Source organism: Elephas maximus, chromosome 19, assembly GCF_024166365.1.
Source record: "Elephas maximus indicus isolate mEleMax1 chromosome 19, mEleMax1 primary haplotype, whole genome shotgun sequence".
NCBI classification, from domain to species: Eukaryota; Metazoa; Chordata; class Mammalia; order Proboscidea; family Elephantidae; genus Elephas; species Elephas maximus.
This window is the reverse complement of record NC_064837.1, coordinates 33,082,970-33,100,336: the sequence shown is the minus strand read 5'-3', so window position 1 is coordinate 33,100,336 and position 17,367 is coordinate 33,082,970. Positions and strand designations below refer to the sequence as shown.

Here is a 17,367-nt window from a genome sequence, read left to right as displayed (position 1 = left end):
TATTTTCTATAATTTACTCCAAAATCTTAACCCTGAGCTTTTACAGAATAACTGTTGTTGTTAGGTGCCCTCGAGTAGGTTCCAACTCATAGCCAGCCTGTGTACAACAGAATGAAACACTGCCTAGTTCTGTGCCATCCTCACCATTGTTGTTATGCTTGAGCCCATTGTTGCAGCCATCGTGTCAATGCATCTCGTTGAGGGTCTTCCTTTTTTCTGCTGACTCTCTACTTTACCAAGCATTGATGTCCCTCTCCAGGGACTGGTCCCTTCTGATAATATGTCCAAGGTATGTAAGACGAAGTCTCTCCATCTTCGCTTCTAATGAGCATTCTGGCTGTACTTCTTTCAAAACAGGTTTCTTTGTTCTTCTGGCAGTCCACGGTGTATTCAATATTCTTTGCCAACACCATAATTCAAACACATCCATTCTTTTTAGGCCTTTCTTATTCATTCTCCAGCGTTCATATGCATATGAGGAGATTGAAAACACCATGGTTTGGGTCAGGCGGATGTTAGTCCTTAAAGTGACATCTTTGCTTTTTAACACTTTAAAGAGGTCTTCTGCAGTAGCTTTCCCCATGCAGTGCTGTTGTTTGATTTCTTGACTGCTGCTTCCATGGGCACTGATTGCGGATCCAAGTAAAATGAAATCCTTGATAACTTTAATCTTTTCTCTGTTTATCATGATATTGCTTATTGGTCCAATTGTGAGGATTTTTGTTTTCTTTATGCTGAGATATAATCCATACTAAAGGATGTGGTCTTGATCTTCATCAGTAAGTGCTTCATCAGTAAGTCCTCTTTGCTTTCAGCAAGCGAGGTTGTGTCATCTGCATATGGCAGGTTGTCAGTGAGTCTTCCTCCAATTCTGATGCTGTGTTCTTCTTCATATAGTCTAGCTTCTCAGATTATTTGCTTGCCATACAGACTGAAAAAGTATGGTGAAAGGATACAACGCGGGTACACACCTTTCCTACCTTTAAATCACACAGTATCCACTTGTTCTATTCAAATGACTGCCTCTTGATCTATGTACAGATTCCTCATGAGCACAATGAAAGTGTTCCAGAATTCCCATTCTTCGCAATGCTACCAATAATTTGTTATGATCACCAAGTAAAATGGGTTTATTTAAGACTCAGAATGCCATTTAGTACAACAGGAACCAATTCTACCGTGTCTCACAGTGCTACCTACGAGACAAGACACTAAATTGTAATGAGGTTACCAAAATTTTGGCAATTCTTCAATAAAACTTTCTGGCTTAACGGAATTTAGGTAAGATCCCTATATACCAATAGCCTGGGTCCATGTATAAGATAGTCTAGCTTAAAAGAATACTTCAAATATCCCTAAAATGGCATGTCTGAAAGTTAGCATAGTTTAACCAGAAAGACAAAAGCAAGTAAATTCCTTTTAGTGGATGCTGTCAGTCTTGACAATGGATTTCAGAAAACAAGAACTTGCTATAGTTAATGCTTTATAAGGACAATCTTAAGACAAACATTTTCATGCTAGCCTAACAGACCAAAGCACAACTGAGTTGAGGGCTATATCAAAGATGAGAAACATTCTGCTAAACCATAATGCTGCTTTAAAAGAATGTCATGGAAGATAGCTGGAAACACTGCAAAATATTTCAATTAATCATACAGTTTACCATAGGCCCAAACAAAGAAATAGTGATCATAAACAGAAGCCCTTAATAAAGGATTCCAGGTCAAGAATGGGTTTTCCAGGTGCAAGTGAGGTAATTAAGATAAAGACTTGTCATTATCAATGTTTAAACATTTTATGATATATATAAAGCCATATGTTCTATCAGAAATCAACAATGTAACACATAGTATCTGCTCTGTGGCAGGCACAAATATCAGGCAGGGGAAGATACAAAGATAGCCATTGTTCATGGAGAGCCCTCTATTACAAGGCATTGCTTTTCTACTCTTTTTCCAAGGCATCCTACACATAGAATAATCCAATAATAACGCCATCACACATACCATTTCACAAGTATCTTAAAGTCAAGCAGTGACAGAGCAATCAGGATTCACATCTATTGCTAAATCATTTATGCTCCCATTTTTAGTATTTTCTTGTGGCAAAGCTATCACAATCACAATGTACCCTAAACCCGCTGGAACGAATAGTGACTTAAGAATTGCTACCAGTGTCGTCATCTTCTACTCACTCCTGCCCATGGATCATGGATGCCACAAAATTTGCTTACCAAATTCCTTTTTTCAGCATACCACTTAGCTGGAGAAAAAGCTCAAACTCAAATGTGTTATTATTTAAAGCCTCATTTGAAATTTAGGTATTTGGGCCAGTGAAAAAAAATTCTACTTTGGTATTAGAAAAAACACAATCACAAGCTGTAGAATAGTAAAGCCACAACTTTTGCAAGATATCGGGATCACTTCAGAAGGGAGTCCTAAAACTTCAGCACCCAAACCCCTAAAGATACAATGTTCTCATCGTATAAGAATACCCTGTGCTGTGATTATTATGAAAGCTTCTTAAATACTATGAAGAATAGAAAGAGGGACAAAGCTTCTATTTTTCTCCTCCCTATTCACATCTCAGCCCCCAAGTTCTGAATATGAGCATTTTCTGTTAACAACAAGCTACCTTTATAATGTCCACATAATTATAGGTTCAGGTCAAGAACTCCAGACCATATTGATTACATCTCTATGCAATAAGGACCCTCCAGCACTATTTGTATCCACTATAACAGGGACAGCTTTTAAGTATCTGTGACACTAAGAATTTTCAGTCCTATCAATGCCAGAAATGGAAAGCCAATGACCAGTCAGGCCTGTCAGTTGTTGCCTGAAGCAATAAGAACAAGCTGGGAATTTATCACACTGGAACTTCATCTGCCAGCTGCATTCACACATTTTCACCACCTGAATAGTTGATTCTCTTCAACTCCCACATGGCTCATTTCAGCACACAGTGTTTTGAAATGAATATTTGATCAGACAGGATAGAAAGAGGTTTGGACTTATCTGAGGTGTCACCATAATGCACTTTAAGTAACTCTTAAGTATCAGGAGCTAGGTGTCTTGTGTCCCACTCATTGCATATTTCTGATATGGGCATGCGATCCTAATTAAGGAAGATTAAATAATACCTAGTACATTGCTGGGCACATGGCTGTTTAAATAAATACTAGTTTCTTATCTCTTTCACTCATATCTATTGGTAAACATCCTGAGAATTCCTCATAGAGCTCTTCATTATTGGGAGGAAGGGATTTTACACTGCCAAAGAAATTTAAAATTCACTCTGCTAATTTTCTAACGTTTATTTTTATCAAAACTCCAAAGCATCACCCAAATAGTAGGCTTATTACAATTGCTTCATTGTTTTTGGATTTTAACATTTTGACTGATATACCTAGGTGTGATTTTCTTTGCATTTATTCTACTGGCGGTTCACTGAGCTTCTTGGAGCTTTGTGTTGTTGTCTTTTATTAATTTTGGAAAATGCTCAGCCAGTCTGTCTTCATATTCTTCTGTCCTCTTCTCCTTTTCTTCTGTATGTATTGCGATTACACATGTTAGACTGATATTGGTCCACATACTTCTCATAGCATTGTTTTATGTCATTTTTTTTCCTCTCTCTGATTCAGTTGTGATAATTACTTGTTTTTGAGTTACTGATTCTTTCTTCTCCTGTGTCCAGTGTGCTGTTAAGCCCATCCAATAAATTCTTCATTTCAAATACTATATTTTTCAATTCTAAAACATCCATCTGGTTCCTTTATGGACTTTGTCCATCTTTTTCTCATTCCAATATAGGCAACTGCCTCAGTATGATACAAAAAACCTTCAGCCCACATTATATTTAATAGTGAGATATTGAACAATTTCCCCCTAAGGTTGAGAAGAAGACAAGGATGTTCAGCATCATTACTTGTATTTAACATTTTACTGGAGGTCTAAGAAAACGTAACAAGAGCAGAAAAGAAAAAAGGTATAAAGATTGGAAAAAAATAAAACCACCTTTACTTGCAGATGACATGATTGTATAACAGAAGTAATCTACTAGAATTAGAAGTTAGGTTTCTGGACAAGTTCACTATAAAAAAAAGAGTTTATTATATTCTATACGCTATGAAGAAACACGTGAAAATGAAAAAAAAAATACACTATAAGCAACAGTATCAAAACATCAATAGAAATAAATTTTATGAAAGATGTGTAACACTTCCATGTTGAAGTTTACCAAATATTAAGAAAAATTAAAGAAGGCCTAAACAAATGGATAAATAAATAATAAATGGATAGCTATTGAAGGTTTATAGATTCAATGATACAATATTTTTAAGATGTCAATACTCCCAAATTTGATCTAAAGATTCAATGAAATTCCAGTCAAAATCTCATTATGATTTCTATAGAAATGAACAAGCTCATTATTTAATATACATGTACGTGAGTATGTGTGTGCGTGTGTGTGTGTGTGTGTGTGTGGTTTCCAAAGACTCAGGACTCTTTTGTCCTCTAAAAAATTATTGAGAACCTCAAAGAGCTCTGGTTTATGTGGGTTATACCTATTGATATACACTATGTTAGAAGTAAAACTGAGACATTTAAAAAATATTTATGTATTAACTAATTAAAAAAACAACAATAAATGCTTTATGTATTAACATAAATTACATGTTTTTTAACTTTTTTTTTTTGTTTATTGTGCTTTAAGTGAAAGTTTACAGCTCAAGTCAATTTCTCATACAAAAGTTTGTATGCATATTATTATGTGACAGTAGTTGCAATCTCTATAATGTGACAGCACACTCCCCCTTTCCACCCCGGGTTTCCTGTGTCCATCCAACCAGCTCCTGTCCCTTCCTGTCTTTTCATCCTGCTTATGGACAGGAACTGCCCATTTGGTTTCATGTATCTGTTTGAACTAAGAAGCACAGTCTTCACGAGTATTATTTTATGTTTTATAGTCCAGTCTAAACTTTGTCTGAAGAGTGGGCTTCGCAAAATGATTTTAGTTCTGGGTTAACAGACTGTCTGGGGGCCATGGCTTCAGGGGCTCCTCCTGTCTCAGTCAGACCATTAAGTCTGGTCTTTTTACATGAATCTGAATTCTGCTCCACACTCTTCTCCCACTCCACCAGGGACTCTGTTGTGTTCCCTGTCAGGGCGATCATTGATGGTAGCCAGGCACCATCTAGTTCTTCTGGTCTCAGGCTGATGGAGTCTCTGGTTTATGTGGCCCTTTTGTCTCTTGGGCTAATATTTTCCTTGTGTCTTTGGTGTTCTTCATTCTCCTTTGCTGCAAGTGGGATGGGACCAATTGACATATCTTAGATGGCTGCTCACAAGCTTTTAAGACCCCAGATGTCACTTTACCCTAGTAGAATGCGGAACATTTTCTTTCCTTTTTTTTTTTTTTTAATTTTTCTTGTGCTTTAAGTGAAAGTTTACAAATCAAGTCAGTCGCTCATATAAAAATTTATATACATCTTCCTGTATGCTCCTAGTTGTTCTCCCCCTAATGAGACAGTACACTCCTTCTCTCACCCTCTATTTCCATGTCCATTCAGCCAGCTTCTGTCCCCCTCTGCCCTCTCATCTCCTCTCCAGACAGAAGATGCCCACATAGTCTTATGTGTCTACTTGATCCAAGAAGCTCACTCCTCACCAGTATCATTTTCTATCTTGTAATCCTGTCCAATTCCTGTCTGAATAGTTAGCTTTGGGAATGGTTCCTGTCTTGGGCTAACAGAAGGTCCGGGGACTACTACTGCCAGGGTCCTTTGAATCTCAGTCAGACCATTAAGTCTGCTCTTTTTACAAGAATCTGAGGTCTGCATCCCACTGCTGTCCTGCTCCTTCAGGGGTTCTCTGTTGTGTTCCTTGTCAGGGCAGTCATCAGTTGTAGCTGGGCACCATCTAGTCCTTCTGGTCTCAGGTTGATGTAGTCCCTGATTTATATGGCCCTTTCTGTCTCTTGGAAACCCTGATGGCGTAGTGGTTAAGTGCTACAGCTGCTAACCAAGAGGTCGGCAGTTCAAATCCACCAGGAGCTCCTTAGAAGCTCTATGGGGCAGTTCTACTCTGTCCTATAGGGTTGCTATGAGTCAGAATCGACTCTACGGCAGTGGGTTTAGTTGGTTTTCTGTCTCTTGGGCAGATTGAGACGAATTGATGCGTTTTAGATGGCCACTTGCTAGCATTTAAGACTCCAGACGCCACTCTCCAAAGTGGGATGCAGAATGTTTTCTTAATAGATTTTATTATGCCAATTGACCTACATGTCCCCTGAAACCATAGTCCCCAAACCCCCGTCCCTGCTATGCTGGCCTTCAAAGTGTTCGGTTTATTCTGGAAATTTCTTTGCTTTTGGTTTAGTCCAGTTGTGCTGACCTCTCTTTTATTACGTGTTGTCTTCCCCTTCACCTAAAATTAGTGAATATCCCTCTTTCTTCCTCCCTCCCTAATCTCATAACCATCAAACAATATTTTCTTCTCTGTTTAAACTATTTCTCCAGTTCTTATAATAGTGATCTCATACAATATTTGTCCTTTTGCAACTGAGTAATTTCATTCTGTATAATGCCTTCCAGATTTCTCCATGTTATGAAATGTTTCACGGATTCATCGTGGTTCTTTAACGATGTGTAGTATTCCATTGTATGGATATACCATAATTTATTTATCTAGTCATCTGTTGATGAGCACCTTGGTTGCTTCCATCTTTTTGCTATTGTACACAGTGTTGCAATGAACATGAGTGTGCATATATCTGTTTGTGTAAAGGCTCTTGTTTCTCTAGGATATATTCCAAGGAGTGGGATTGCTGGATTGTATGGTAGTTCTATTTCTAGCTTTGTAAGGACACGCCAAATCAATTTCCAAAGTGGTTGTACCATTTGACATTCCCACCAGCAGTGTATAAGTGTTCCAGTTTTTCCACAACCTCTCCAACATTTATTATTTTGTGTTTTTTGGATTAATGCCAGCCTTGTTGGAGTGAGATGGAATCTCATCGTAGTTTTGATTTGCATTTCTCGAATGGCTAACGGAAACCCTGGTGGCATAGTGGTTAAATGCTATGGCTGCTAACCAAAAGGTTGGAAGTTCAAATCCACCAGGTGCTCCTTAGAAATCTTATGGAATGGCTAATGATCGTGAGCATTTCCTCATGTATCTGTTACCTACCTGATTGTCTTCTTTAGTGAAGTGCCTGTTCATATCCTTTGCCCATTTCTTAACTGGGTTATTTGTCTTTTTGTTGTTGAGTTTTTGCAGTATCATATAGATTTTAGAGATCAGATGCTGATCAGAAATGTCATAGCTAAAAATTTCTTCCCAGTCTGTAGGTAATCTTTTTACTCTTTTGGTGAAGTCTTTGCATGAGCATAGGTGTTTAATTTTTAGGAGCTCCCAGTTACCTAGTTTCTCTTCTGGTGTTTGTGCATTGTTAGTAATGTTTTGTATACTGTTTATGCCATGTATTAGGGGTCCTAGCATTGTCTGTATTTTTTTCTTCCATGATCTTTATCGTTTTAGATTTTCTATTTAGGTCTTTGATCCATTTTGAGTTAGTTTGTGTATGGTGTGAAGTATGGGTCTTGTTTCATTTCTATGCAGATAGATATCCAATTATGCCAGCACCATTTGTTAAAGAGACTGTTTTTTCCCCATTAACTGACTTTGGGCCTTTGTCAAATATCAGCTGCTCACATGTGGATGGATTTATGTCTGGATTCTCAATTCTGTTCCACTGGTCTATATATCTGTTGTTGTACCAGTACCAGGCTGTTCTGACTACTGTGGCAGTTAAATAGGTTCTAAAATCAGGTAGTGTGAGGCCTCTACTTTGTTCTTCTTTCTCAATAATGCTTTACACGTATCCGGGGCATGTGAAGTTGGTGATTTGTTTCTCCATCTCATTAAAAAATGTTGTTGGAATTTGGATCGGAATTGCATTGTATCTACAGAGAACCTGTCAAACATATAGTGGCGAATACAGGGTTTCCAAATTCCCAATACTCTCTTGATAGCTAGAATTTTATCACTGGTAATAAATATTATCACTTGTTTCCCTTGAAGTAACAAGTTTACTTAGTTTATTTCAGAGAAAATGTGGGCCAAATACCCAACTACAAATAAAGAGTTTGCCAGTTGTTCTTTCAAGTAAAGCTGGTATTCCATGAAAATAGTTGCTGGTTCAGTTCACAATACTAACAATCACAAAAGTGTTTTTCCTTAAGACAACTATTGTGCTTTATGCAGTAGTTGTACATTGATATATAGAATATTAAAGAAATACCACAAAAGAATTAAAATTAAAAAAAAATTTAATGTATTTATGAAATTTAATAAAATGATTTCTTACTGCTTTATCAAAGACATTTTTAGGTGAATAAGGCTTTTAACTTTTTTTTTTAAAACTGTGAATGGGTAGCAGTAACTGTTAGTACAATTTGGTGCCACTGCCTTTACTGTGCAAAGATGCCAGAAGTTTTATCTACCATTATTTCTGTACCACCGGTGTTAAATATCAACACAGGACAAAAAAGAAAGACAAATAACGACTTAGTATTAATATAAAAATAATTTTGACTTCATAGGCCCCTTGAAAAAGCCCCAGAAACTTCCAGGAATCTGTGAAGTATACTTGGGGAACCTCTAGTATGTATGTATGTGGAAATGTAAAAAATCTAGCATAGCCAAGACAATCATGAAGAAGAACAAAGGTAGAAGCAGTGAAGTATTAGATTTCAAAACTTGCTAAAAAGCAACAGTAATTAAGCTAGTATGGTAATGGTTAAAGACATATATAGATGAATTCAACAAAATACAGAATCTAGGGGTCGGAAGGTCATATGATTTTTGAAAAAGCAATTCATTGAGGGAAAGAAATACCTTTATGAGAAATAATAATTGAGCAACTGAAAGAAACTAAACCTTGATCCTTGCCTCAAAGACCTAAATGTGAAGGCCAAAATGATACAATTTATAGAGCAAAGTATGTCTTCAGGGCTGGGGGAAAGGGAAAATTTTTTTGTGCTAAACAGAAAAAAAAAAAAGGAATCATTAGACTTATAAAAAAAAAAAAGATGCCATTAAAAAAACTGAAAAGGCAAGTAAGTAATTGGAAGAAAATATTTGCAATACATATATCTGACAAAAGACTAATATGAGAATATTTAGAGAACTCCTAAAATTCAATAAAGACAATAGGTCCCTCCCCCTACGCCCCCCAAAAAGGATGAAGACTTAAAAGTACATTACAAAAGAAGATATCCACGCAAGCCGCCATCCAAGGCACAACAATTGGTGTCTATTTGCCTGAAGCAACAGAGGAAGGAGAGTCAGGAATAGGAAGAGGATATGGAATGTGTGGCTAATTGATTCTATGAAGAACTGCCTCCTTTGTCATGCGACAAGAAGAACTGGATGGTGCCCGGCAACCATTACCGAACATTTTGAGTAAAGGTTCTGTAGAAGAATCCTGATCAAAAAGGGGAAAACACAGAACAGAACTTTAAATTCTCATAGACACCAGACTTTCTGGAGCTAAGGGAACTGGATGAACACCTGACTGCCCTGAGACAGTCTTTAAAACTTAAACCAAAAATATCCCCTGAGGTCTTACGACCAAATAATAATAGTTTAACTAGTAAAAAAAGTCTGCCTTGAGCATTATGCTCTTTTAAGAACTATCTATATGGGATCGAAGTGACAAAAGCAACTCAGAAGATTAGATAGGAACTTTAGGGGGCAGTGAATTTTCGTTAATGGTGAAAGAACAACTCAGAAAAGGAGGGTGAATCAATGTCACTGAATTGTACATGTAGAAATGGTTGAATTGGTGTACGTTTTGCTGTGTATATTCTGAACAACAACAACAACAAACATGATATCCAATAAGCGTATGAACAGATACTTAATATCATTTAAGTGCACATCTACTAGGATGGCTAAAATAAACACTGACAATATGAAATGTTAATGAAAATGTGGAGCAACTAGAATGCTGATACAAATGCAAAATGATGTAGTCATTTTGAAATACTTTTTGGTAGTTCCTGATAAAGTTAAACATAGGCCTACCTTTTGACCCAGAAATTTCAGCCCTGGGTATATGTCCAAGAGAAATGAATGCATATGTTTAAAAAAAAAAAAAAAGTATACAGGAATATTTATAATAGCTTTATTTATAATAGCTAAAAGCTAGGAACAATCAACAGTGAAATGGATAAACTGTGGTATATTCACAAGCTGCAATGATAAAAAGCAAACTATTGATATATGTAACAACTGAATGGGTTTTAAAAACTTTAACTTGAGCAAATGAAGCTAGACATAAAAGAGTACATACTGAACGATTCCATTTATATGAAGTTCAATATATGGCAAAGTTAATTTATGATGATAAAAGTCATAGTAGTTACCTCTAGGTCAGACTAGAAGGGGTACAAAGGAAATTTCTGATACGATAGAAATATTCTATATGTTGATTTGAGTGGTGTTTACATGGGTATATAATTCATTGAGGTGTAGGATTAAGTGCATTTTTACAGTATATAAATTACACCCCAATTTTAAAAACCCTCTTCAAAGGTGACCCAAAGTATAGATTTATAGACTTTTCAAGCTGCAAGTGACTCTGGAAATAACCTGGTTGAATTAACTCATTTTATGGAAGAGGGCACTGAGTATTGAAGTGATTTGCCAAACAGGCAGAGCTGAGACTAGAACCAAAGATTTATAAGTTGTTAGTTATCATTCTTCTCACTATACCAAACTTCCAGAACAAGGCTTTGCCCAGGGAACAATTATTTTCACTTTGATTATTTGCTTTAGCTTTTCTGTGACAGTTCTCAACAATATCCAGGGGGATACCAGGAGCTCTGGTTCTTACTAGTTGCCGGGGTGAGGTCCCAGGCTGCTTTTTAATTGCCCACTGGGCTTACACATTCAATGGAGAAGGGCTCTTTGTTTGTTTCAGAGTTTATAGATAGCACCTATAAGCATAAGCTTCTCAGGCTCTTAGACACATTTAAAACAGTGTGCCATTAACAGTTTGACACTCATGTCACTAAGACGAATGGAATTCCCGGTTCAAGGCTTAAACAAATTCTAATACTGCCCCCAATATTGTCCCTCTGCCACCACGGTCACATGGACTAAGTTACATAAACAGTTCAGCCTTATGTTAGAGATGTAGTATTAAAGGTACAAAAAAAAAAAAAGTTGAATATTTTGGCCAAAAAGTCTAATATAAATACTTGGTGCCTGATTTATCAACAGTGGTGGAATTTCATCAATTCCTTCTCAAAATGCTTAGGAAAGATTTAAAGTCATGTCAAGGACTTAGTGCTTGCAAAAGCGAAATCACAGGCAAGGTTTTAGCTGACACAAAGATTTATTCAAATAAATAATGTGTCATCAGAAGAAACCTTCCCAACAGCCTCTTCATTTCCGTTTACAGTTTCTTCATCTACAAGCGGAACCATCATCACTTTTTTCTCAATTGTGCTGAGCTGAATTTTTTCACACTGTTAATTTTACTTTGATCTTCTAACTTCCTAAAAATATTAGAAAGGAGAATGAGAGGTATATTTAAATTAGAAGGAGAGAGATGTGGCTGAGCACTTTCCTTATGAGCATATTAGGTCTTTTCCCTATGTTCTTAATCTCTAAAGTTTACTTTTCATTTTACATAGACAGAAGATGTTCAGTAGATTATAGCTGATAGTTTATGCATTAGTACAAACTGCCTCATTTCTAATAAAAAAGTGAATCTTAATATGAATATCCATTAAATGCTTCAAATACAAATAGGGTCAAAGTAAAATTACTGACCTCCTTTTTCCCTTCAGCAGGACTGTTCACAGGTCAGGAATGAGCTTTCTGTTTAATTTCACCCTTATCCATAATCCTCTTACTTATCCCACATAGGCTTTGAGTGTTCAAGGTACATGTATGCCTGGAGTTTTCGTCACTTTATAATCACAAAGAATATGAGGAACTCTATTAACTGAAAACTACATCATTTATTCAAAGAAATGTCTCACCATTTCTAAATAACATTATAATACAATGTTACAGCTTTTATATCTGGGATTGTTTTATGATTTAATTTGAACATATCCCTGCCAAGAGTAAACAAATTTTTGTCCAGACAACCTTAATATCCATTTTAGAGATGTAGAATAGAATGCACAGGTATGGAAAATGATTTGCTGAAGGTTTCAAGAGCATGATTATAAGTCATGACATCAATTCTATTCTGATCGTGGGGCTACATGGCCTTGCCATGGAAGACTTAATGGTATCTCTTATAAATCTGTTTGCTTCTTACCACCAGCATCTCTATGCATTTGATGCTTTAAGATATAATAACTAAGTTTCTCTGCCTCAGATTAGAATGGCAACTGTAGATACCATGGAAATAAAATTGCCAGAAATACTCTTCCCCCCGTGCATGAGAATCATCTCTGTAAGACAAAAAGCATGCCTCTATAAGAACTTCCCTTTAGTATGGACTTGACTGTAAGGTAAAATGAAATCATCTACTTGTTGCGGCTCCAACCATATTTCCCTAATTATAAGGATTTGTTTTTATTAAAGGTCTGGCGCACCAAATGCCAAATACACAAAACCTGTTGCCATTCAGTCAATCCCGACTCATAATGATCCTACAGGACAGAGTAGAACTGCCCCGCAGAGTTTCTGAGGCTGTAAATCATTATGGAAGCAGACTGCCACATATATCTCCTGTGGAGCAGCTGGTGGATTTGAACTGCCAACCTCTCAGTTAGCAGCCAAGCACTTAACCACTGTACCACAAATGATCATTACAGAATCAATCAAGCCAAACCAGTTTGGAATTTTAACAGTATAATTATCTTCCATAAACAAATTAGTTTCATGGTGGGTAAAATTAGGTGCTCAAATATTATTAGCGGAATTAATTTCTCAGAAATTATTTAGATTACTTCAACTCTATAACAAAAGCAATATTTTCCTTTAAATCAAGGCCAGAAACAAATAGTGGGTCCTAAACCTTGTTCCTATTTATTGAAATGACTGATGTAATACTAATATCTTAGGTGCTCAAAAGGATAAGAACTCATTTTACTTGTCTGTCACAACTGTCCTTCCCTCGCTGTTATCAACCTTAGGAACTTACATAAATGCTGCTCCCACCACCTCTTATAACTTTCTGTCTATAAAATTTGTACTTGATTAGAGTTTACCAAAGATGTCTCATTTATAATGGATAAGAGTTTGACAAAGATGTCTGTCTGCTCTTCATACAGGTCAGGCATAAGTTTGTCTTTCAATCCCAGTTGCTTTGAGCTCTTTCTTAATTACAAACCATGAAAAACAGATTCAAGGTGAACAGATCCTTCTAGGATCTTCGTTTTTATAACCCAAAAGCAATGAAAGATTCTATTAAGTTACCCAACAGGTACAGAGTATAAGTCACCAAAGAATCTGATAAGAATCTCAGCCAGCAATCTGAGAAACCAAGTTCAAGAGGAACACTGTCAGCTATCTTTCTGCTTTCTTTTCAGAAGTCCTACAACTTCATCAAAGAATAGCACAATGTTATAACAGGCAAAGAATGAGAAGAAACTCTTAGATACCTAACCAAAAAGAATGTACAGGGAAAAAAGCTAAGAAGTTTATAACCTGTCAAGGGAATCCTTGGGGTGCTTTGCCTAGTAAGACCACGGGTACTGGTGTTAATTAGTTAGACATGGGGAAAATTGAGCAGTTCTCTCAAAGTCTATTGTGCTAGGTAGCCTATGTCTAAGAACAAAGTCTTATTAACTGTCCATTTCCAGAATGGTCTTCTCTTTGGCTCAGAAGGGAACATCTCACAATTATCCAAACCCCAAATCTTAGGCAGGATAGTATTTTTGGATCACCAAAGATAAGGTGACACAGATGTTGTGGGAATATCTGTTCATCAACCAGTCACAGATTTCCTGAGTCTAAAATATACATATTGACATATAGACAGGACAAAGGTAACTAAATGTATGGAATTTACCCTTTAACTAAATCACTGAAGTTAATAAGCAAAACCCATGTATTTCAGGGAATGTGTTTCTATTTGAAGGTGTGAACCAGAGATATACCAGACGATTAAAAAATTGTGAAACGAGGGTTTCTTAGGAAAAAATAGCACAATGCTCTGATCTCTTTTAGTTTTAGATTAATATACAGGTATCTAAAAGATAAAATGTGATCCCAAGGTTTAAATAACATATTTTCACTATGAAAATTGTAACTGTCAAATTATTTAATTATGTAACATTAAATTTTAAAGTCTATGAGAAGTAATTATATGAAAAATAATTATACCACCACCAGGTTAGACAGACAGAGCAAGAACTGTCACTAAAAAGGAGGGAAGGCTATAAAATGTGCCATGGGAACAATGAAAAAGACAATACATTTAGTCTTAGAAATTGCTGGAAGGTAAGACAAAGCAATGAAGCCTGATAAGAAGAGGAGCCACACTGATCATATCTCTAAGCAACAGACAATCAAACCTCGAGATAAGCATCTTCATAATATGCAGCTGACTCCAATGCATGGGTCATAATCAGAGAGGCACTTCCTGATTGAGGAGCAATTATAAAATTTTATTAGACTCTTTTTAATAGAAGAATCTAAAACAGAATCTTCCCATAAATTGTTTTCATAAAGAAAACAAATGATTTAGCTGCTCCCTTGTTAAACGTCAGTAGAAGTTTGTTCAAACAGTGGTCCCATTAGACAAAGCAGATGGTGTTTCCCCAACAAAACATTATTCGCACACTTCAAAACTGTGTTTAACAACATTTGCTCCTCATTCAAAGGGATCCAAACCACTTGGGAGGTAGACGAAAAGAGAATTATTCACAGGGGTAGATCACCCAGAAAGCAAGGTAAGCACAGGCTTACTTGTGCTTACTTACTAATCTGTAGTGAGCAATTTCACATGTTTTTCACCATATCATAAGCCCCTGCTTACCTTGCTTGCTGGGTCATCTGCCCCTGTCAGAAATTGTAAATTTGAAAAGGGGCTATGATTCTGTAGGAAGATACTGTGAGGGTGGGAGAGCGATGCCAGCGATACCTAGAAGCAGAATCTCTGATGTGGTGAATAAATGTGAAATTATTCACTACAGATGATCTTGCAAGCAAGGTAAGCACTACGCTTACCTTGTCTATTGGATAACCTGCCCCTGATTATTCATAAATTTCCAGTTCCTCTTCTACAGGATTTCTCTAAGCAACACACATGTTTCATTGTTTGGCTGTCTTTCAGAAAGGAGCGATGGCTTTCTGGACTGAAAATTGGCCTAGAAAAGTCAACGGGAAGGCTTAGCCACACAAAAAGCCCTTCCCTACTCAAGAGACTGGTTCTTTCAGGCAGAGGCTACGCACTTAAGAGCAATATCCTAGAAACTCCTACAATGGAACTGTGAAGAAAATGTAAGTAACCCAAATTCCTTTTTCAAAAATCAATTTAAAAACTTTTCTTGCAAGAGAGATAAAGAAAACTATGGTACAATAGCTCACTGATGCTCCTCTTTGTTGAGTGAGGCAACTTCACAAAGAGTTAAAATTGAGACAATGATACACATGGAATATTATGTCAGACTGTAATATTGAATATGACAATTTCTAATAATTCAAGTTCACATATGGTAACTGCTTTAATGACATGCATTCTTGTTAGCTAGTCACTATCCTCTCAAAAACATTATAATCTGGCAGTTTAAGAATGTTTAAAGACTCCAACCAGGACTACTATTGTAAACTTGAACAACAGGCTTTAGATTAATGTACATAATTTCCAGAATTTGCAATTGTCAATGATAATTCCAGACCAGAAGGATGTGTTAGCATTTTCAGATCAAGAATATCAAACGGGTTTACTGTTTAAGTCATGTATATCCCTATCTCATTCAATCCAGGGAAGCAAGGCTAGAGACACACATTTCTGTGCTCATTTCCAGGGGCCAAGCATGGTTACCAAGTTAAAGCAGAGGAACAATTATGAGTCCTCTAAAATACAAGTCTACATTAAAAATGTAGGCATAGCCCTAGACAGTGCACAGTGGAATGAGGCACAAATTACAATCCACTGACCAAAAAGTCAGAAAAAAAAAAAAAAATAGTGCCAAAAAGTCAGAAAGCTAAGAAAATGTATAAAATCTCTTAGCTTCATAACTTCAAAACATAACCAAAGACAGAGTCAGAAATAGAAGCTTTGGTCTTTTAAAAGTGACCTTCACAAATCAATTTTGTGTTTGCTTCCAGTTTCTTTTACTGTTTAAGCCTCAATCAAATCAGCAGTCTCTAGGGATTCGGAAATCACTATAGATTAAAATCCTCTCTGACTCAACTGTTTGACTAATGCTAAGTATTTAATAATTCTACCTGTGAGCAACTTTTTTGGATGAAATCCTGCCATGCGTTTGTGTTATCTTCAGATGCTCCCCAGCTGCACAATAATGTAAGGTATCACTGTCCCTATTTTCTTTATTATTAAACTTAGAGATGATTAAAAAAAACCATTATTATTACAAACAGATCTATTATGTAGCAGCCTAGTAGAATGAAAATAGTTTTACTATACTGATATAGCGACTATCACCTACAAAAGCAAAGATCTGCTTCCCAGTACTAATGATACATATTCATGGCTTGATTCCAGGGATAGGAAGTTAATAACTGTGATAGATAGAGTTAAGTTAATGAATTTCCAAACTTTATGCTTTCAATAATAAAACCATTCAAGCTATAGCATTTGGACTCTACTTCCACAGATCGGGCACTCTGATACTCAACAGGTTGAGTAAATTGAATCCATATATTGTATTTACGTTCTCTGTCAAGGTTGCTTCTCCACATTTGAGTGATCAAAGGCAAAACAGTCATCAACCCTGTAGCCTTCAATACTGTGTTCATTACATTTAATCAAGTGCCAACTCTACCACATCATTCACCAACCTTAAGAATGTTTAACTGCATGGCATTGTTTAGCAACAAATGTAGGCAGAGTACTGTGTTAAAACATACTCATACACACACACACACACACCCCAAAACAAAAACAAACAGGTAGGTAAATGAATATCACCCTGCGTATTGTGCAAGAAAATAAATGAAAAAATGCATAGAACCACCCCCAGTAAACATTTGGGGGTGGTTTTCTACCTGAGGCAGCATCAATCACTGTGGAAACTCCCCTTCGATCAGAGACTGGACGGGACGACCCTGGCATGCTGACTGGGTCAGAGCGGACTGGTTGGATCCTGCAATGTAATTTAATTTAATTCACATATGTTACTGGCATCAAAACTGCTGCTTGCTA

At 36.6% G+C, this 17,367-nt stretch overlaps 1 protein-coding gene across 1 annotated transcript in view; it reads right to left on the bottom strand.

Moving 5' to 3' along the window:
• BCAS3 (BCAS3 microtubule associated cell migration factor) overlaps window positions 1-17,367 on the bottom strand; it is a gene marked incomplete at its 5' end in the record, with an annotated part of 619,175 nt that overhangs the window by 266,819 nt on the left and 334,989 nt on the right. The window contains one exon of the mRNA XM_049861336.1: window positions 17,211-17,308. Coding sequence (XP_049717293.1) covers window positions 17,211-17,308 — 98 coding nt within the window. The remainder of the gene's footprint in view (window positions 1-17,210; window positions 17,309-17,367) is intronic.